General features: G+C 37.8%; 3 protein-coding genes across 3 annotated transcripts; all 3 read left to right on the plus strand.

Moving 5' to 3' along the window:
• Positions 1-12170: 12170 nt before the first annotated feature.
• LOC111208946 (defensin-like protein 242) lies at positions 12171-14267 on the plus strand. Its single transcript, XM_048766801.1, has 2 exons — positions 12171-12246; positions 12360-14267. Exons 1-2 carry the CDS (start codon positions 12171-12173, stop codon positions 12590-12592), a joined length of 309 nt encoding a protein of 102 aa, XP_048622758.1. The 3' UTR covers positions 12593-14267.
• Positions 14268-15185: 918 nt separating this feature from the next.
• LOC106402483 lies at positions 15186-16858 on the plus strand. The gene is made up of 2 exons (XM_013843235.3): positions 15186-16451; positions 16567-16858. The coding sequence occupies exons 1-2, from the start codon at positions 15421-15423 to the stop codon at positions 16568-16570; spliced, it is 1035 nt and encodes a 344-aa protein (XP_013698689.2). The 5' UTR covers positions 15186-15420; the 3' UTR covers positions 16571-16858.
• A 250-nt stretch (positions 16859-17108) lies between these two features.
• Positions 17109-20029, plus strand: LOC111208947. Its single transcript, XM_022708618.1, has 4 exons — positions 17109-18310; positions 18400-18493; positions 18729-19525; positions 19915-20029. The coding sequence occupies exons 1-4, from the start codon at positions 17109-17111 to the stop codon at positions 20027-20029; spliced, it is 2208 nt and encodes a 735-aa protein (XP_022564339.1).
• The last annotated feature ends 1358 nt before the right edge of the window (positions 20030-21387 follow it).

Raw genomic sequence — 21387 nt, forward strand, 5'->3', positions numbered from 1 at the left:
ATTGGCTGAGTTCTCTTTAGCGTGTGATTGGATGCTTTATGGCTCCTCTTCATGTTGCCATGTATCTGTCTAGATACATAGTCAAAGCACAGCTCATGGACAGCTTGCACAGCCAGCCTGTCTTATCTTTAAACGGTAACAAGGAGCCAAAGCCTCCCGCGCCCCCAAGTTTGAATATCCTCATGGCTTCTTTACATGAAGCCTCACGGGTTTCTTCTTCCTTGAGACTCAAGTTAGGTTGATCACAAACCTTAGAGCATGTACGGATCATGCCATGTCCGTACATAGACACCCTAAGTTTGCACCAAGCCTAAGACTCACAAATGGCCGAGTATACTCTTTTGTTATGTCCACCATCCGTACAGATCCGTAACTCATCTGTACATGGCCATACCGGCCTTGCCCTATCTTTGCACACTCGTCCATTTGCTCCTCAACACTCTTCTAAGTCGTTCCTAGACTTTGCCCTTGCTTAGAACCACCATCAGATCACTTCTAGTTATCTCAAGACACTTCATAACTCTTGATAGACACTCTCTTAAGCTCTTGCCCTATCTTTGCACCATCCTCAACACAACTCACCATCTTTGGTTTCTCCATTTCTTTTCTTCAAGTTAACACTCCCCCTCAAGCTTGACTTTAGTAGATCCTAAGTCAAGCTTGGAACCTTGAAGAGCTTCCTCATTAAAAACCTCACCAAGGAAAACCCTTTGGGACAAAACCTTGATGAGGGAAAAAGAGTAAAGTCTCCAAGGCCTAGGGATTGGCCAGTGAGTCTTTGTGCCTTACCAACAATGTAAGGGACACAAAGACTCTGGATCATGGCCCTCATATTATGCAAGATAGAACCCACTCCTCTTGCTCATCATCAACACTTCTTGTACTCTTCTTTAGACAGATCTTGGTCTCTCCCCCTTTCTCACAACCTTCTTGTTGTGATCAAGTGCTCGGACTACCAGATCTTCCTCGATAGATACAAGCTGAGTCTTGGCTGCTTCTCTTCATGAGTCACCACCATGTTACTGAAACCTTCATGACAGGATGCTTCAGACTGTAGTACCAATCACCTCACTCTAGAGGTCGCATTGGTGATTGCTTCTTCATCCTTCATTATGCTTCATAACTGATCTGCTCCTCTTCTTGAATAACCACCAAAGACTCTAGGATCATAGAAGCTTTCTCAACACTCCCCCTCAAGCTTGACCATGTGGAACAAGTCAAGCTTGGAAGGATAGCTTCTTGATCCGCCCAATCACACCATTGCAACACGTTCTGAACTCGCCATCTTCATGGAGTGCTTGTGGAAACTTCAGCTACCTCTTCAGCCACCTCACACTAGAAGCCGCACTGATAGAGTCTTCATCTTCTCACAGCCAAGAGTGCTCTAAACATTCTCTTGCCTAGACACCACTGCCTAGACCCGGATGGCTCCTTCTTCTTCAGTTGCTTGCAATGGACCTTCTGAACCTTCTTGGTCCGACTGATAGCTCACTAAACTCCCCTCCTCAAGCTTGGATTGAGTATAGGTCCAAGCTTGCAAGTGAGCTTCAGTGAGACTACACACCTAGTGGCGCATCACCACTCTTGTATCAACTCTCCATTGCACACACAATGGGCAAACGTCTCCTACTTTCAACTCGGATTGATGATGAACTAAGAACACATCTAGTGTACCTGAAACATCACTCAAACTCCAGCAAAGATAAGACACAAGTGCATTGGGTCAACCCTTGATGCATCATCAAGTTTGAACACCAATGTCTTTAAGCAATGCAACAGATTAAACTAGACATTTTCAAGTTCTAATCTTTGCAAGCAAACTCTCTAAGCACAAGTAAGATCATAACAGATTCAATACAAGCTACTTAGGCAATTTTAAAGCTTCTTTACTCAGCATTTAGACATGAATCTAATGCTTCAATGTAAGACAGCCATTTGACAGTATGCACTAACCTTAATCAGTTTCAATTCATGAATGCAACAATACAATCCATCACACATTCATTTATAACTTAGGCTAAGCATTACTATCATCACTTAACATCAGACAATGCATTACTTTCAATCTGTTTTCAGTTCATGAGCTTCAAACAATACCATATCACATTTAGCAAACTCATTACTTAACAGGAGCAAGCATTTTACTCTTTAAACACTAAACAAGCCTTTAAAGCATCCTGGGACAGATTCAACTAATTATATTTAGCAATCACACATTATCCTCAGGTTTTTCAATCAATACACATCACAATAACCAGGCAACAACACAACATAAGCTCAATACCAAGAAGGTTTTAAAGAATCGCTTACACAAGGAACCAGGTTGGTTCCTTAAGCCTCCAAAGGCAATCTGGCCATGATATGGTTGGATTCAAGAGTCTAGGTCGTCACCCAACTCCTTCTCCTTCAGTCCATGGCCTCCTTCTTGTTTCTCACACCCAAAGACCCCTCCTTTCTTCATACATCAAACCGGCTTCATCTTAGCTTCATCTTTCTTGTATCCGGATGTGATAAGCTCTTGGACAAGGAGCTTTGGCTTGAGGTTCATGACGCCTCTCCATCCTCCTCTGCTTCCAAAGAGACACTCTCCATCAGGTAAAGACAGGAACGGTTGAGAGATAAGGAGAACACTCCCCGCTTCAAGCTTCTTTCTTCTTCAAGAACAGAACTCGGCTGGTGATGTTTTCAAGGGTTTGATTTGAGCTGAGATGAGAGCTGTGGATTTGCGGAAGCTCAGCTCAGGTTCTGATGAACCTGGCTCTGATACCATGTGAGATTTTCAGAGCCCTGGCTATGTATGTGTATGAAAACGCCATTAAAGGCAAAGATAAGGTCTTGAACTAGTTGAATAAGAGGTCTGATGAAACTAGTATGAACTTGAATCAGAAACAAAGAGACTTTGAGAGATTAAGAGATTAGAGACTAAGAAAGGGGTAGATTAAGGGAATCTGATCAAGAACACACTTTTATAATTATGAAGGAGATGGGGAAACCCCCCATACTCTTTTGAGAGTTTACAATCGCCACTTATGAGTTTATATATGCCTTTACAAGAGCAAATCATAAACCTAAATCTAATGGCTGATAATACTTGAAGTTTAAATGGATGGTTGAGATGGAGAGAGTTATGCTTGTCTTTATCTTCATGATGGCTCTTCTTATTGGCTGAGTTCTCTTTAGCGTGTGATTGGATGCTTTATGGCTCCTCTTCATGTTGCCATGTATCTGTCTAGATACATAGTCAAAGCACAGCTCATGGACAGCTTGCACAGCCAGCCTGTCTTATCTTTAAACGGTAACAAGGAGCCAAAGCCTCCCGCGCCCCCAAGTTTGAATATCCTCATGGCTTCTTTACATGAAGCCTCACGGGTTTCTTCTTCCTTGAGACTCAAGTTAGGTTGATCACAAACCTTAGAGCATGTACGGATCATGCCATGTCCGTACATAGACACCCTAAGTTTTCACCAAGCCTAAGACTCACAAATGGCCGAGTATACTCTTTTGTTATGTCCACCATCCGTACAGATCCGTAACTCATCCGTACATGGCCGTACCGGCCTTGCCCTATCTTTGCACACTCGTCCATTTGCTCCTCTACACTCTTCTAAGTCTTTCCTAGACTTTGCCCTTGCTTAGAACCACCATCAGATCACTTCTAGTTATCTCAAGACACTTCATAACTCTTGATAGACACTCTCTTAAGCTCTTGCCCTATCTTTGCACCATCCTCAACACAACTCACCATCTTTGGTTTCTCCATTTCTTTTCTTCAAGTTAACAATCAGTACTTGCATCTGGCAGAGTTTTCTTACAACAACAGCTATCATGCAAGCATTGGAATGTTGCCTTACGAGGCATTGTACGGACGTCCGTGTAGGACACCGCTATGCTGGACCCAAGTGGAGGAGCGCATCATATTTGGCCGAGATTTTGTAGAAGAGACAACTGAAAGAATCCGAGTCTTGAAACTGAAGATGAAAGAGTCTCAGGACAGACAGAAGAGTTATGCAGACAGACAGAAAAGACCTTGAGTTCGAAGTAAGAGACATGGTATATCTCAAAACCATCACCTACAAAGGCAAGGACCGATCCTCAAAGAATGCCAAGCTGAGTCCAAGATACATGGGGCCGTACAAGATCCTGGAAAGGATTGGAAAGGTCGCCTACAAACTGGAGCTGCCCTCATCGATGGCTCAGTTCCATAACGTGTTCCATGTATCTTTGCTGCGAAAATGCATAAGGAATCAAGACAATATGGTTCCTGAACCACCATCTGACTTGAGAGAGAACCTTACTGTGGAGGGACGACCAGTCCGGATCATTGGTAGAAAAACCAAACCTAAAGGCCGAAAGAATATCAAAATGATCCAAGTCGTTTGGGACTGCGATGGAGAGGAAGAAACGACTTGGGAGCCAGAGGCGAGAATGAAAGCTGAGTTTCCAAAGTGGTTTGACAAACTCACGGAAGATTCAGGAAGAAAGACTCGAGGACGAGTCGGAGCCAAGTGGGGGAGAACTTACAGCGACCGTGTTCTGAAGATCGATGTTAGGATGATCTGAGGATTGACTGCCCGGACTGTGAGAACGTACTGAATGGATTGGATGATGCTAGAAAGAGCTGATCAGAGTTGAGGGACTTTCCGTGGGTGGATGGGAGAACATGGATCGGCGCCTGATTAGTAGCGACTAGAGCGGAACCATGTACCCGATTAAAGCTAGGAACGGATCTGTTTTTCAGCCAGACAAAGGTCCATCAGTCGGTCTTACGCTCGGGTTATTGGACTGGCCGTTCGGTTTGTGGAATTCAGGATGTTCGGACAACTCGATGAAAATCCGGACAAAGCGGAATTTTCGGACAGCGATGGTCGGATCTGGACAAGTGTTGTTGGATTCGGACAAGACGGGTGAACTGGTCGGCTGGACAGCGACTGTCGGAAATCAGACAAAACGGTTAAGACTGTCGACTGAGCTGGAATGAGCTATTACAGTAGTAATGGTCTGATTCGGACAAGGTGGTTAGAGTTGTCGAATGGATCAGTCAGCTCTAGCTCGAGTTTCGCCTATGTAAAGCTGGCGGGAACAATTAAAGTCCGAAAAGGGGAAAAACTCGCGCTGAAACGCCTTGGAGCGCGGGGTGGCGGTTACGGATTAAGAGCCGCGTGTAAAATTAGCAGGAACGGTTAACTTGGCAGTTTCTCGGGCCTAAACCGCCCAACTGCCCATTTTAATCATCTCCTTTTTCTTATTTCGCCATTTTCTGTACGGAAACGGGAAGAAAGAACCAGAGAGAAACTCAGAGAGAGAACAGTCCGATTAAGAGAGAGCTTTCGATATTTGGCTGGATTGATCAAGTCCGAGTCAAGAACGATCGTCTGTGGGGTGAATCCGACTGTCTGAACGTTCGAGATCCGACGGAAACCGCTCAAGAAGTGTCAGAAGAGACCGAATCAAACAGAACAAACCGACTCTAAGACAAAGGTGAGTGCGTGACCGTGGCATATCGTACTGAATCATAGTCTGATTGATAGGAATGTTCTATGTACTGATTGCTTGTCTAATTCGAATTATCTGCTAAGTTCTGGCTTGGTCCGAACAGTCGGTTCCTTCCATCGATGCATCTGGATCAGATCATGCGCCTAGAGCCGTATTGGCCTGCTAGGGCTTGACTGAATCTGATGGCGCTTTGGCTTGGAACGATTGGGTCGGCTAAGTAACTTACTGATGATAAGCATGTCCGTTTATTGACTGATTGACTCGATTGCTTTACTTGGCTGAGTGGGACGGAATGACCGCTCTCACTAAGCTTATTGTTTGCTTATGCCTCCTTGTTTGGATGCAGATCATGACCAGACCCGAAAGGGTAAAGACATAGCTTGAACGAGAGACAAAGGCAGAAAGGAAGGATGGTGGGTTTGGGTAGATTTAGGATGAGATTAACATGTAATAGCCTATAGCGAACTGACTTGTTAACTCGAACCTCAGATTATCTATTCAAATCGTATTATGCTTTATTTGACTGTCTGACAAAGAACTAACACTCTGAAATAATTCTAAGTAAGGAAAAATATGAAAACGGCCCATGTCTGATCGAGGAAGTCGAGCCAGACTCGTACTGATGTTACGAAAAAATGGGTCGGGTCCTTTCACATTCCCACCAACAAAGAACCACAAAAATGAAAGATACCAAGTTCCAACGAGAGTATACAGAACGAATGCAAGATATGCTGAGCAAGGCCTCAGGAACAGTGAGATGCAAGGGAAGGATCAACATAACAAGGCAAAGAAGAAAATCCTTAAACAAACCAGAAACGAGATAGATACGAGCTTGAGAGGAGCCATCACCACAAACCAAATGCTTCACCCGGACTCAGCCTGACTAAATCCGATGGAAGAAGTACCACCCCACATCAGAGCCGGCTTGAACCTGCACCGGTCACCAGAAAAAAGTACGGAACTGGTCAAGCCATCAAGCAAAACACGGAGACGACGACGAAACCCAACAACAACTCATATCCATCTCCAGCCATCGAAGGACCTCAGTTTCACCAATTAAACCTACTAATAGACACTATAGACCCTTTCACAGTACCGACGATGACCGCCGGACACTGGAGGAGGCGAATCAGAAAACCTTCTTTTCTTCTCTTGCGGTTGCTAGGGTTCGTTGCGGCAGATGCAATTAGTTTCTCTTTTTGACATAACATAACTGATAAGCCCTTTAAAAATATATATATATATATATATATATATATAACATAATTGATAACCCCTATATATTAATCATGGAGTATTACAACATGTTTTTGTAGGCTCATGAATCATTCTATTAAAAGTCTCACATTGTGAATTTTGTGAAAATGATTTTATTTTTTTAAAACTGTGAGTAAAATTCTCATTTAAATTATATTCAACTTAATATATATATATTTAATTAAGCAACATATATACTATCTAAAAATACATAAATATTTTAATTTCAGAATTTGCATTGAACAAGTATTGAGAGCTTAATATTCTAATTTTAGTATTTGTAATTATTTTTAAATATATTATAAATTATTAAAACTGTTAAATATCCACGCTGAATTGTTTTTGTTATCAATGGTTTTAATTTTCTTATATACAATTTAAATAGATAAAAATGGCTGTTTAGATCTATGTACCGTAAATGGTTGTAAATCAAAAAGCGTAATTATTTTGATTTATTTGTTTACAGAAATTTAATTATATATTAATAGTTACTGATTTCTCAACTATATGATATATTTTGTTTTACTTTCTTATTTTATAATATATATAAATGAATGCAAAATAAATAAAAATATGAAAATAACTTGTATACAGAATATTCATCATGCCCAAAGCGCGAATAATATCTCATATATATTAATTGAGAAGCATTTGAAAAATTAGAACATTCATTTTGTATTAATTAAAAAAAAAACCAAATCCTAGTTGGCACTCTAAATGCCTTCTAAATTCTATTTCAAAGAATTCTAGAGCATCTAATATAAAATATAGTTTAATCTAATAGTGTCACATTATTCCATAATTATATAACACTAGAGAACATTATATTAACCTAAAATATAGGAAGTGTATATTCTTTCCTTAAATAAAAGCTACAGAATTACCTAATATGATTTACCTATATATTCTTTCTTATATGTTAGATTTTTTCTTATATATTATATTTTGAATTTTTAAAAACGACTTTAAATTACAAAAATGTAAGTTTTCCTTAAGTATACGACTAAAAACATTAAAATGACATGTATCAATTCGATGGTTGATTTGAAAGCTTTCAAAACCATATGGAAGATAAAAGTCAAAATAATTCAATTGTGAAAACAATACTGTTCACTTTTTTCAAGAATGTGTTCGATGGAAAAAATAAGGTTTTTATGTCATAATTTGTTTAATGTCCAGTTTGATCAATCTATGATGTATTAATTATAGTTTTGTTCCATTATTTTTAATAAAAATTGATCCGATCCATCGGAGAGAAATTATATAATCACAACAAAAAATATTTTATATATACAAATAAAATGATCAAATATATAAAAAAAACTATCGATAATATATACAAATAAACTCACCCTGCGCAAGGTGCAGGTCTTATCCTAGTTTTTATTATTTTTAATGTGCCTTAACATTATGTGTTAAGATTCAGAGAGACCGATAAAATAGTTTATTCAATTAAGGCCAGAAGCGAAGCTTCTACGCTTCTTCTCACAGCAGGCACTGTCCATGACCAAGTATGATCTTGTGGTTGGTCGACGTGACTACATCTCGCGGTTGGGAGTTGTAGCTCTTGTGGTTTCACTTTCATACTCTCTTCATAAGAATGTAATAAAATATGTTTATACGCTAGCTAACCGGGCGATTGATTACTGTTTAGCGTCTTAATATATATACTGATGTAAATACGGAGTATATATATAAGATAGACATATTCTAAATAAATGCTATAGTAAAAAATAATCATTTGAGAATTGAAAAGAAAACCGCCTTCATATATACGGGCCATTTTTGAGAATCATTTGAGAATATGACTCCTTTGTAGATATAAACCCCAAGAATGTCTAAGTTTATTACTATTTTTCTTTTTTTTCTTTTTTCTTTCTTTCAGAGTATCTCAAGAGAACTTGTGAAACCACTGAAGAAAAGTCAGGTTAACGTCTCCTCTAAGGAGAGTTCTCTACTTTTTAGGCTTGGGGGAACGATGAGTGTTCTTGTTTAGCTGTTTTATTCATTCATAAATAACAGCTTAACTTTAGAACTTGCAAAATTTTGTAACCGGAGAATCAGAGAAATCCATGCTTGAGAAGAACAGAAGCCATGGATTACTATGCAAATACATATTATCACCATATCAAGTTGAAGCCATAGAAATTATTGGTTTATCCTCATCTAACCGACCAAGATGTAAATCATCAAATGTGAGATAGTTAGCCAAAGTCGAGATATCCACAACAATGAGTTCAACCAATTTCGCAGCAAGACAGAAGAGAAACTAATAAGAAAAAAATTGCTGATCAAGTGATGATTTATGTCGTACTAGGATGCCTATTGCTGGATAAAGATAAGTGATTTGTTAAACGGTTCTACTGGGAATTTGTTGAAACTTATCTCATATATATTATTTGATGATCATTTGAAAAGATGTAACTTTCTATTTATTTTTTATTAATTTCATTTTAATTTTGTTGAGTTATCATTACTTTATATTTCTTCGTTGTTTACGTGTCACTTTTACAGTTAATAGTTTGACAAACTTTGGATTAACTTTTTATCCTCTAAAAAAATTTGTCTAATTCCAAATATAACAAGTCGACGTCTATCCTTTTTTTTATCATCATCTAGAACAGATTCAAACTGACTCTATAAACCAAACTGGTAACTCCGCATCCATGTGAACGACGAAAGGCGATTGTTTCCGGGCACTACGTGCTAGACTATCCGCCCTTAAATTATGCGTTCTTGGTACATTAATGATCTCTGAGCTAAGAAAACTTTCTCTCAAGGTCTTTATGTCCTCCAAATAATTTGCAAAAGCTGGTCATTCATCTTGTTCCGAAACCATCTTCACCACTTGAGACCAATCTGTTGCAAACGTAACCCGAACCTGACGCAAGTTTCTCATACACTCCATTGCCAAACTAAAGCCTCGATCTCTGAATGAAGAGGAGACAAACTAGCCCTTACATTTCTTGCCCCCATCAAACCATAAAAACCTTCTAATGAACTATACCATCCCTATCCTGAAAAAACCTTATTTTCTTTCCAAGAGCCATCTGAAAAGCACCATCGCCCTAGGATTGGCGGCATAGTCATAGCCTCTACAGGTCGTGCCCCCCTCTGTGTGTTCAACACTTATGCTTCAGCCCAAAGCGTTGACTCTGTTTCCGCCAATTTTAACGTATCCCGGGGACTTTTTAATAATTAAACTATAATTAACAATTTTAGTTTTAAATATAAAATTTAAGTATTATTTGTTAAAAAAAATTCTTTCAAATAAAATTATAATATTTTTTTATTTATAACTGTAAAAATTAAGAATATTACGTAAACAAAAAATAATGGGTCTTATAAGTAAAAATAAAGGACAAGTGTGTAAATAAAAAATATGCTTTTATTACAGAGCAATGTTATTTCTTTTCCTTAATATAAAGGAGGAAAGTGGAACCACAGTAGCCTATTGGTTAAGGTTTAAAGGCTTCTACACCTTGGTCTGGGGTTTGATTCCCAGACTATGCAATTTCTTGCAGATTATATGATTCGAAGCTTATTGGAGGTTCGAGAGGAGTACTGTTGGCAGAGCCGTTCGTTGTGGTCGTTTGCTGTGGAGAGAGCCTGTCTATCAAAGATGTCATACATGCAGAACCGTCCGTCGATCCAAGTGTTTTGGGGAGAGCTTCGTCGTGGAATTCTTATCCATGGAGCTGTTCATCAATATTGCATATGTTGCAGGTAGTTGATTATCATATCTAATAGAATTAGAGATTATACGATGATGTAATGTGTTACCCAGTGTTAAAAAATATATATATATAAAGGAGGAAATAGCAATTTTATTTTAGGAGAAGAAGTGGAAGTATGATGGAGTAGATTTTATTATATTATAATATGAATTTTTTACATCTAGAGGCACTTTCTCACATTCAAATTACATTACAAGACACTTATCACTTGAGACACACTTTCTTTTGTCAAAAAGACTCTTATGACCCTAAACTAAAGAAAACATCTCTCCTCTTCTTATTTTATTTTATTATTTTTCTTATTCTACTTTGTGTATTTATTTACTTTTATCTCAAGTTCTAAAATATATTAAACAAAAATAATTGTCATAATAAACTATATATAAAATTCTCTATCTTTTAAGATCAATGTTCATATATATATATTATATATATTAATGTGTAAACAAAATGTGGACGTGGACACAAAAGTGTGGATAACAGAATTATAAATTAGTTGTGGACATGAACATTTTAACAGAATTATAAACTAGTTGTGGACATGGACAATATTCATTCGATTCTATTCATCATCTCGGGATCTAAATTCAATTCTAATCAAAATTACATTCATCCACATCATGACAAAGCGCAAATTCCTTAGATCAGAAATCTCTGACATGCAAGATCTATTACTCTCCGACAAAAGGTAAACGCTTCTTCGATTTTTCTCTCCGCTTATACTCACAATATCATCTCTATCTCATCTTGATTGAAGTTTAACTGCATATAATTTATCAATTGAGCTGAAGAAGTCAAGTGTTTGTATTGGAGATAACAGAGTCCGTGTCCACGTTTTATGGTATAATTTTAGTAACATGAGTTCATGTCCAAGTATTGTTGTATAGTTTTATGAAATCAAAACAGAGAGTTTGTCCACTTATCTACTATAAACACATTAACATCACATATCCACACATTACTCATCACTCATCCACACATCACCCGTCCAAAAATCACCCAACTACACATCACTCGTCCACAAATCACCCATCCACAACTGTCATTTCCATTAAGGACAAAATTGTCCACAATCTGTTGCTGACCCACAACAAAGTGTGTCACATGTAAAAAATGTCTATAGGTGTAATAGAAAGTCAAAAAATGTCTTTTAGTGTAATCAATTCTTATAATATATTGAAACAAATAAAAGGGCGGGTTGTAGATGAAATAGTCAGTACTGAACAACCTCAGATTTTACTTTTGCTAGTGGTAATTAGACGACGTGACATAAGTGAAGAAGGTAATTGTTTCTTATGGCCCAGTTGAAATGTAGGAAAGATTTGTAGTCATGTTTATAATCTGGATAGATTTGGAACATATAATTAGATTTCATAGTTTTGAGATTTATTTGATTTTTAAAAATAGGCGAACGTCAAATAGGAAATGAGTTGATGTGATGAATATTTTGTGAGATCTATTTAGAATATATGATTAGGCTGATGAAGATAGCCTAAATAAAGAGAAAGTGGTTAATTATATGTATGATTAAATTTAATAGCAATATATGGTAAGGAAATATATTAGAAATAAATGTTATGCCATAGATAGAAGCTGCACAACAGCTATATATATATCAATATACAGCTGAAACAATAACACCCAATCAAACCAGCTACATCCGGAAAAGAAAAAGAAAAAGAAATGAAGTTTGCTGGCATTGCTGCAGTCCTCTTGGTTTCTTTTGCCCTTTTCTCTCTTCTTGACGCCGACTCGCAAGGTAATAAATTAATAATACATATCTATACATCATAATTTCATGCACATTTTTGCTCACTGAAAAAAATTGTTAGGGTTAAAAAAATTTCTCTGCTTTTTTCTCTGACATGTAAAATAAACCAGAAGAACCAATTCTTGCACCAATACCAGAACCAGTTTACTGTCGTTCGAAACAAATGTTCAAGGGATCATGCAAAGACAGAGGCAGTCCAAGCGCCACTTGTTTCCTTGACTTCTTAGGTGCACGAAGTGCAAGTGAGATGCCTAAGAACTGCCATTGCACTCCTAAACCCAAAAACATGCGTCTTTGTGAATGTCAAGTTGTTTGCAAGGATTGTTGTAATTAACTAAATATGTTCTTAGAGTTACAAAAAAGTAACTAGTGTTATCTTTACTTATTTTCAGCATATTTTCAATTATTATCAAATTGTAGGCATCGATAATATCCTAGATCTCATACACTATTTTCAGAGATCTGAGTTCAGTAATTTTCTTAATTACATTAATTTCTTTTAGAAACATGATAATTAATATCTTAATACATTTTGCTCCAGTCTCGCAACTGGACCAATTGATTAATAGTATTAAAAGTTTTGTACATGTTTTTTTCTTCCGCAAAATGATTCTGCTTATTTCTGCAACATATGGTATTTGCTTACAGTGGTATTTGATGTATAAATACAGTAAAGTTGGCTTCAGAAATAAACACTATTAGTTTTTAGACTGGGAAGACGAGCTATTTTGCCACGTGTAGTATCATCTTATAGTACTATATGTCTCCTAAACTATAGCCTCATTCCAGATGTTCCCGAAACAAAACGTTGAAGCCTATTTTTCCATGCAACTCAATTTGAAATTGGTTCGCAAAACCAAACAGAAAAAAACTCAAAAATAGAACCAAAACCTAATTTAGTTAAACCCAAACAAAAAAAAAGTGATCCGGCCATCATCCTCTTCCTCACCCCTTTTTTTCCCTAGATTTTACCCAAATTCTTCTTCACCTAATCCTAACCCAATACTTCTTCATTTACATATGTATTGCTTCCATTAATTAATTTCTTCTTCTTCTCTCATTGTTTTGGATATGCTTGTTTAATCTTGTCACTAGCAACACAGTCATGTTCTCTAGAGAGACTAGTTCATTGGTTTAGAAGTTTTGATTCGACGGCCCCACCACCTCTATTACCAATAAACACATTTTTTCTTTATGTCTTCTCCTTCAACCCCATTCTAATTCAGATCTTAGACAAGAGAATCAAACCTCTTATGTTTTGAATTTTACTGGATAAATCAAATCTCTTAATCGAAGAAAACTATCATCAGTGTCTCAAGTTTAATGATATTTAGACAAGAACATCTCTGGATAGAGAAGACAAGTCTCACGTAGAAGTAGAAGAAAAAGGAAGAAACTTTGTGTGTTTTATGATTTTGATTTCTATGGCTACGTCTACTATGGCTTCAAGCTGGGTTCTTGAAAATTTCTGAATCTTTGAATTCAGCCATGTTTACAGATTGATGAAGAAATAGGAAGACCAGAAGCGTTGGTTTTGTCTTATTTTTATAGAGTCTGTTTTTCTTAAATCGGATCGGGTTTAATTTTGAATTTGGTTTAGTTTTGGTTTATTATTAAAATTTTGGTAGTTTTGGTTTATTATTAAAATTTTGATAGTTTTGGTTATTAAAAATTTTAAACCTAGTAATTTAATTTTATGGGGTCAGGGATTTCGAACGTTTAATCTAAGGAGATAAGGGTGGGCACTTTATCCGATATCCGAAGCCGCATCCGAACCCGATCATAAAAACTCGAACCGAAATCCGAATCGAAGTAGCAAAATATCCGAACGGGTATTGAATTAGGAGAGATTAGATATCCGAACCCGAACGGGTAATATCCGAACCCGAATGGATATCCGAAGATAACCGAACATATGTATAATTAACCATATATTTCTAGTTTACATCTCTCATTTTATATAAAATATTTATATTGATACTATACATACGTTAAGTTCATATAATATACATAGAATTACGGAGAAAATGATCTACTACTCACTTAAAATGCATGTCAAACTTTTTATTTCAAGAATTTACAAAAAGTTACATCCAAAATTTAAAAACAATAATCAAATTAATGTTCTTTTAGTTTCAAAATGTTATGTTCAAATCTATTAACCATTCAATCAATTAAAAAAAAAATTAGTTAAGTGAAAGTTAAATTTTTAAATACAAGAAATTTGAGAAATGAAAAATTTAATTTTTTTTTCAAAATCTAAATATCCGAACCCGATCCGAAATAACCGAACCCGAACTAAAAATACCCGAACCCGACCCAAAGTACAGAAATACCCGAAAATCTGAAATACCCGAACCGAACCCAGACGGGTACCCGACGCCCATCCCTATAAAGAGATGTAAGTGTTAAGCTTAAGTTTTATCGGGAACTAGGTTTGGAACTTTTATTTCGGAGACATCTAGAACGAAGTCATAGTTTTGAAGATATATGGTGTTATACGATACTTCTAGTGGGAAAATAGCTTGTCCCCCCCCCCCCCCCCCCTTTTAAACCATCAATTTGTATAGAGATCAGTTACCAACATACAGTCTTCTCATTTTTTATTTCAACATAATTTATTTTCATTTTTGGTTTTAATTTATGTGAAATCGCTGGTTAGATTAAGAGTGTTTAGAGTAATTAGGTGGAAAAAATAGATTAAAAAAGTGGAAAAGAAAAAGTGGAAACTAGAGGAAATGAGAGAAAAATAAACATGTTTTTACTAATATTATTTACTCAAGATCATCCAAAATGTGGGGTGTTGAAACCAGTTTCAACTGTTTAGTATTCAACTATGAGATTGTTGAAAATTTGTAATATATCTAGGTGGATTCATTAGTGTTGCAAAATTTTAACTTTTGAATTTTTTTTATTGCTCATCTTAGACATGTGGGGCAAATTGATTGGGCAGAAAATTTGGCCACGTTATGCGGATAATATTTTTAAATCTGGAAGGATTTAAATGATGTGTTTTCATATAATGGCGACGGCGATTTTTTAGGGTTCGATGGATTCTCAAGGTTGGGATCGCGGAGATCTAAGGCTTCAAAGGGGCAATCGAAAGGTTTTAAGTGGTTCTCGGAGAGTAAATCTTCATCTTCATGACGGTTTCAGTGGAGGATGGAAGCGAAAGGAGCTTATGGATCTCGAAGGATTTTATGGAGATCTGGAAAGTCCAGGAAAGAGAGGCAAGGCAAATCGAATCTGAAGGTATCTCTGGGCCCTGAGAATGATTTAGAGTTGGGTAATGATATGGTCGGAAATGGGAATCATAGTGTAGAGGAGGATGTAATGGAGTTTGATGAAACTAGGATTGATGTAGAGGGCAATGAAAAGGTTATTAGTGGTGATGATGAGTTCCAGAACCTCACTGATGGAGAAGTTGAGGAACCTGATAATTTACAGGAGGTTTTGGACGAGACCAAGGAGGTTATCAATTACCTAGGGGATGCAGGTGATATGGGAATTGCCATTGGTAATGAGGAGAAAAAGAATCGTTCACGCAAGATGTTATTCAAGAATACGACTTTGGCGGAGGGAACATCAAAAAACAGGTTCGTTCAGGCTGTACTCTCACCACGCAAATGCGTTCAAGCAACGGCAGGTAATCGACACGGAGAAGGTGTGAAACAGACGGAGGAAAAGGGTCCATCAAACCCTAAACCTAGCTCTTTAAAACCATATATATTGTTTATGGATATCATCGGCTTTGAAGAATATTGGTGGGAATGTTTGGTCAACTTTGGTGTTCTTATTTTTGGGTTTTCAATAAGCTCTGTGAGCATATCATTTTGTAGTACTGTTGAGGCTTCTTGGCTTCATTTTGGCCTTTTGTTTCTGGCGTGTCTTCATGTTAGTAATTATGATATCGTGATGTATTGGAATATTTATGGTGTTTTGGATTCTTGGCATTGGAATTGGTATGAGACACTACACTTATTTGTTTTAAAATGTTCATCTGACGTGCTTAGTTGGATCCGTGGTGATTATTATGGTTGGCTTGGTATCGAATGGTATACTTCTTGGTTGGCGGTGATGGTGTTGGTAGCGAATGGTATACCTCGCAAGTCTACTTTGTTTATCTATATGCATATGGATCGTGATGGCTGGCCGGAGGGACTTGGTGTTTGGTCACGAACTATCAAGTTGTGGTATTTATTTTGGTGTTGGGTTAATATGATCTGTCTTATTGTATCGACAGCTGCTAGGAATTATAATCTATGGATTTTAATAATACGTTTTGGTTTTCTTATTGTATTTGTGGAGCTGATACAAGGGTCTGTGTACTGGAGAAAATGGAAATGGTGGTATAGTCAATATATCGATACAAGATGTTGCAGTAGTGGGCCCCGACGTAGTCGCGTATCATGGTGGTGGGACAATTTTTTTAAATTGGTTCAAGACCATTTGGTACTGGTTTTTGGATTGGTTCAGGACTATTGGGTACTCTCTTTCGGATGGGAGTTTTTGGAATTTAATTTGTTTAAAATGGTTGGGTATCTTCAAGGCCCATTTTCTAGCTCTTGGGAGCATGATCAAATTGTAATTTTATGAAGATTCTAAGTTGGAATTGTCGAGGAATGGAGAGTCATTGGACAATAAGTTATCTTCGAGAAATTTGGCATAAACATAAACCTGATTTTTTATTTTTATCAGAAACTACGCAGACTTTTGAATTTGTACAAAAGTTTCAATCACATGTTGGATATGATTGCTTGGTGACAGTGGATCCTAATGGACGGAGTGGGGGTTTAGCGCTTTTTTACAATAATGAATACCAGGTTCAGATTCTCTATTCGAGTAATAGGATGATTGATGTAGAGGCGGTGGCACTTGGGAAAAAAATTTATCTTACTTTTGTGTATGGAGAACCGGTGCAAAAATTGAGGGAACAAGTGTGGGAACGGTTGACGAGGTATGGGTTATCGAGAACAGAGCCTTGGTTCATTATTGGAGATTTCAACGAGATTACCGGAAATCATGAAAAAGATGGAGGTTTTTTAAGAAGCGCAAGTTCTTTTGTCCCCTTCAATGATATGATTAGAAACTGTGGTTTGTTGGAGTTTCCAGCTCGGGGAAACACTTTTTCATGGAAGGGGAGAAGGGGAAAAGGAAAGGGGGCAGTAACGATCAGATGTCGGCTAGATCGGGCTCTAGCGAATGAAGATTGGCACACGCTTTTTCCCTGTTCTTATACGGAGTACCTAGGGATGGTAGCGTCTGACCATCGGCCAGTGGTCGCTTTTTTGGAAGATAAAGTCTACCGTAGACGAGGGCAGTTTAGGTTTGATAAACGTTGGATTGGACAGGATGGCCTCATGGAATCGATTGCCTCAGGCTGGCTGGAAAATAATGAAGGACGAACAGGGGATGTTGTTTCAAAGATTAGTAATTCTCGACATGAAATTGCAGCATGGCGAAAAAATAACCCTCCTTATGGAAAGGACAAAATTCAGGGGCTCCAAAAAGCATTGGAAGAGGTCCAATCGGATAATAATAGAACGCAAGAGGAGATTTTGGAAGTATCTAGGAAGTTGCAAGAGGCTTATAAGGATGAGGAGGAGTATTGGCACCAAAAGAGTCGGAATACGTGGTATTCATGTGGAGACCTAAATACTAAATTCTATCATGCTTTAACAAAACAAAGACGGGTTCGAAATAGAATTGTGGGTCTTCACGATGAAACTGGTAATTGGATAACGGAAGAAAATGGTGTAGAAAAGGTGGCGGTGGACTATTTTGAAGATTTGTTTACTACTACTTCTCCTTCAGACTTTAACAGTTTTCCGGAGGAAATAATTCCGTCTATTACTCCACAGATGAATAATGGGCTGCTGAGGCCAGCAACGGAGGAGGAGGTTCGTCAGGCTTTGTTCCTGATGCATCCGGAAAAAGCCCCAGGACCGGATGGAATGACGGCACTTTTTTTCCAACATGCATGGCATATCATCAAAACTGATTTGGTTGCAATGGTGAATAATTTTTTGATCACAGGAGACATGGATTCAAGGTTAAATATTACCAATTTTTATATGATCCCGAAAACGGAAAGGCCTACAAGGATGTCTGAGTTGAGGCCAATTAGCTTGTGCAATGTAGGGTACAAGATTATTTCGAAGGTTTTATGTCAGCGGTTGAAATTATGCCTCCCACGGTTAATATCGGAGACACAATCAGCATTTGTACCAGGAAGGTTGATTTAAGATAATATTCTTATTGCTCAGGAAATTTTTCATGGACTGCGGACTAATAAGGCTTGCCAAAGTAAATATATGGCGATAAAGACAGATATGAGCAAAGCGTATGATCGGGTGGAGTGGGGTTTTATTCAAGCGCTACTTCTCAGGATGGGTTTTGATCCGCATTGGGTTAAATTAATTATGGAATGTATATCATCAGTTCAATATCATGTTTTGCTAAATGGGCAGCCTCGTGGACATATAGTTCCTCAAAGAGGTTTACGGCAGGGGGATCCCTTATCCCCTTATCTATTTATCATGTGTACTGAGGCTTTGATTGCTAATATTAAGAAGGCTGAAAGAGGATATCATTTCACTGGAATGAAGGTGGCAAGAGCTTGTCCTTCAATCTCTCATTTGTTGTTCGTAGATGATAGTCTCTTCTTCTGTAAGGCACATAAGGAAGAATGTCATACTATTCTTAGGATTCTGAAGGAATATGAGGTGGTCTCGGGGCAACTGATTAATTTTCAGAAATCTTCGATTCAATTTGGACATAAGATTGAGGAGTCCACTAGACAGGAATTGAGAGACATCCTTGGGATACAGAATTTAGGAGGGATGGGATCATATTTGGGTCTGCCGGAGAGTCTTTGGGGATCCAAGATACAGGTTTTTGGTTTTGTCCAGGACCGTTTGAATAACAGGGTGAATGGGTGGACGTTTAAGTTTTTTTCAAAAGGTGGAAAGGAAGTTATCATTAAATCAGTAGTCACGGCTTTGCCTAACCATGTGATGTCTGTTTATCGGCTACCAAAAGCAACGGTAAAGAAATTGACGAGTGCAGTATCAAAATTTTGGTGGAGCCCAGGGGGAAATACAAGGGGTATGCACTGGAAGTCATGGGACAAAGTATGTACAAACAAAGACGAAGGAGGTCTAGGCTTTAAGGACATAACGGATTTTAATACAGCTATGCTTGGAAAGCAATTGTGGAGGCTGATAGAGAAGCCTTCAACTCTTTTTGCTAGAGTTTTTAAAGGACGGTACTATAGGAATGCCTCACCCCTAGAACCGATCCGTTCATACTCTCCGTCGTACGGTTGGAGGAGTATTGTATCTGCTAGATCTCTGGTTAGCAAAGGACTAATCAAAAGGGTGGGAACGGGATCCTCTATCTCTGTATGGAGTGATCCATGGCTCCCAACCACTCACCCGAGACCAGCAAACAAAAATCAACATGACACTTATCAGGACCTCACAGTGGACTCTTTGATAGATCCAATTTCACGAACTTGAAAGTCGCAAGTAATTCGGGATTTGGTGGATCCCCCAGACGCTCAAATTATTGAAAGTATTCATTTGAGTAAGACTCAATTGGTGGATAGGAATGGATGGCATTTCACAAATAATGGAAAATATTCGGTTAAAACAGGATATCAGCTGGAACGGGTCTATCCGGACAAGGCAAAACCACCAGCTTTTTATGGTCCCACAGTGGATACTCTAAAAGCTTTCTGTTGGGAGGTGAGATGTCCTCCGAAGCTTAAGCATTTTTTATGGAAAATGGTATCCGGATGTATAGCTGTTAAGAAGAATATGCAAGCAAGAGGAATGAAGGGAGATATTTGTTGTATTAGATGTGGAGCTGAGGAGGAATCAATAAACCATGTGTTTTTTGAGTGTCCTCCTGCCCGTCAAGTTTGGGCTTTATCAAAGATACCGTCTAACCCAGTCTATTTTCCCACAAGCTCACTATTTACAAATATGGATCATCTTTTCTGGAGGGTACTTCCGAAGATGGAAGATCATCATTTTGCGTGGATACTATGGTATATTTGGAAAGGAAGGAATAATAAGGTCTTTAGTAATTTGGATATTGACCCAAAAGATACACTTACGCTTGCAGAAACTGAATCAACACTTTGGGGTGAGGCCCAGGTGATTAAGACTAAGCAGGCTCCACCACAGAATGAGGTTTTGAATCGGCAGCTGAGAGTTGGTCGTTGGTGTTTCATAGATGGTTCCTGGAAAGATAAAGAATCTTATTCAGGTCAAGGATGGCATAGCATACTCGAGGGCTTTCAGGGATTGATGGGTGCAAGGAATACTAGGGCATGTCTTTCACCTCTTCATGCAGAGATGGAAGCTTTGATATGGGCAATGGAATGCATGAGGAATTTACATCAGTTTCAGGTTACTTTTGCTATGGATTGTTCTCAATTGGTGAAGATGGTTTCAGAACCAGAGGAATGGCCGGCGTTTGAGAGTTACCTGCACGACATAAAGCTACTGAAGACATATTTTACTAGCTCAACGATCATTCATGTACCCCGGACGGAAAATCAAAAGACAGATAGTCTAGCACGATGTGCCAGAAAACAATCGTCTTTCGTCGTTCACATGGATGCGGAGTTACCAGTTTGGTTCGCAGAGTCTATATGAGTCTGTTTATTGATGACAAAAAAAAAAAGAAAAAAAAATGATGTGTTTTCATTGGTGTGCAGATTTTTTTTAATTTTTATGTTGTTTGTTTATTATGTGGCTTTATACCTAGGCATTCAACATAGAGACTATAAATATGACACATTAAAAACACAATATGATATAGAAACCTCACTGGTCAAGACTTTCTTTTCATACCGACGTCCCAATATTTCTTTAAAATCTTTGAAATGGTTATTTACCAACTCTTACGGAAAATCATCATAAGGAGTAATTTTGGTTGTTGTATAGAAGTTTATCTTAAAAAGTAGAAGATTCATTCTATATTCTGTAGTACTGTTACTGATAGTAAAATTACTCCGAACAAAAGAATCCTCTTGAGATAGCTTAGATCAAAAGTTGCCAAGAGAATGTTCACTAACACTAAATCGTATAATTAACGCAAATCAATAACGAAAAATAT

This window comes from Brassica napus, chromosome C8 (genome assembly GCF_020379485.1).
Source record: "Brassica napus cultivar Da-Ae chromosome C8, Da-Ae, whole genome shotgun sequence".
In the NCBI taxonomy this organism is placed as follows: Eukaryota; Viridiplantae; Streptophyta; class Magnoliopsida; order Brassicales; family Brassicaceae; genus Brassica; species Brassica napus.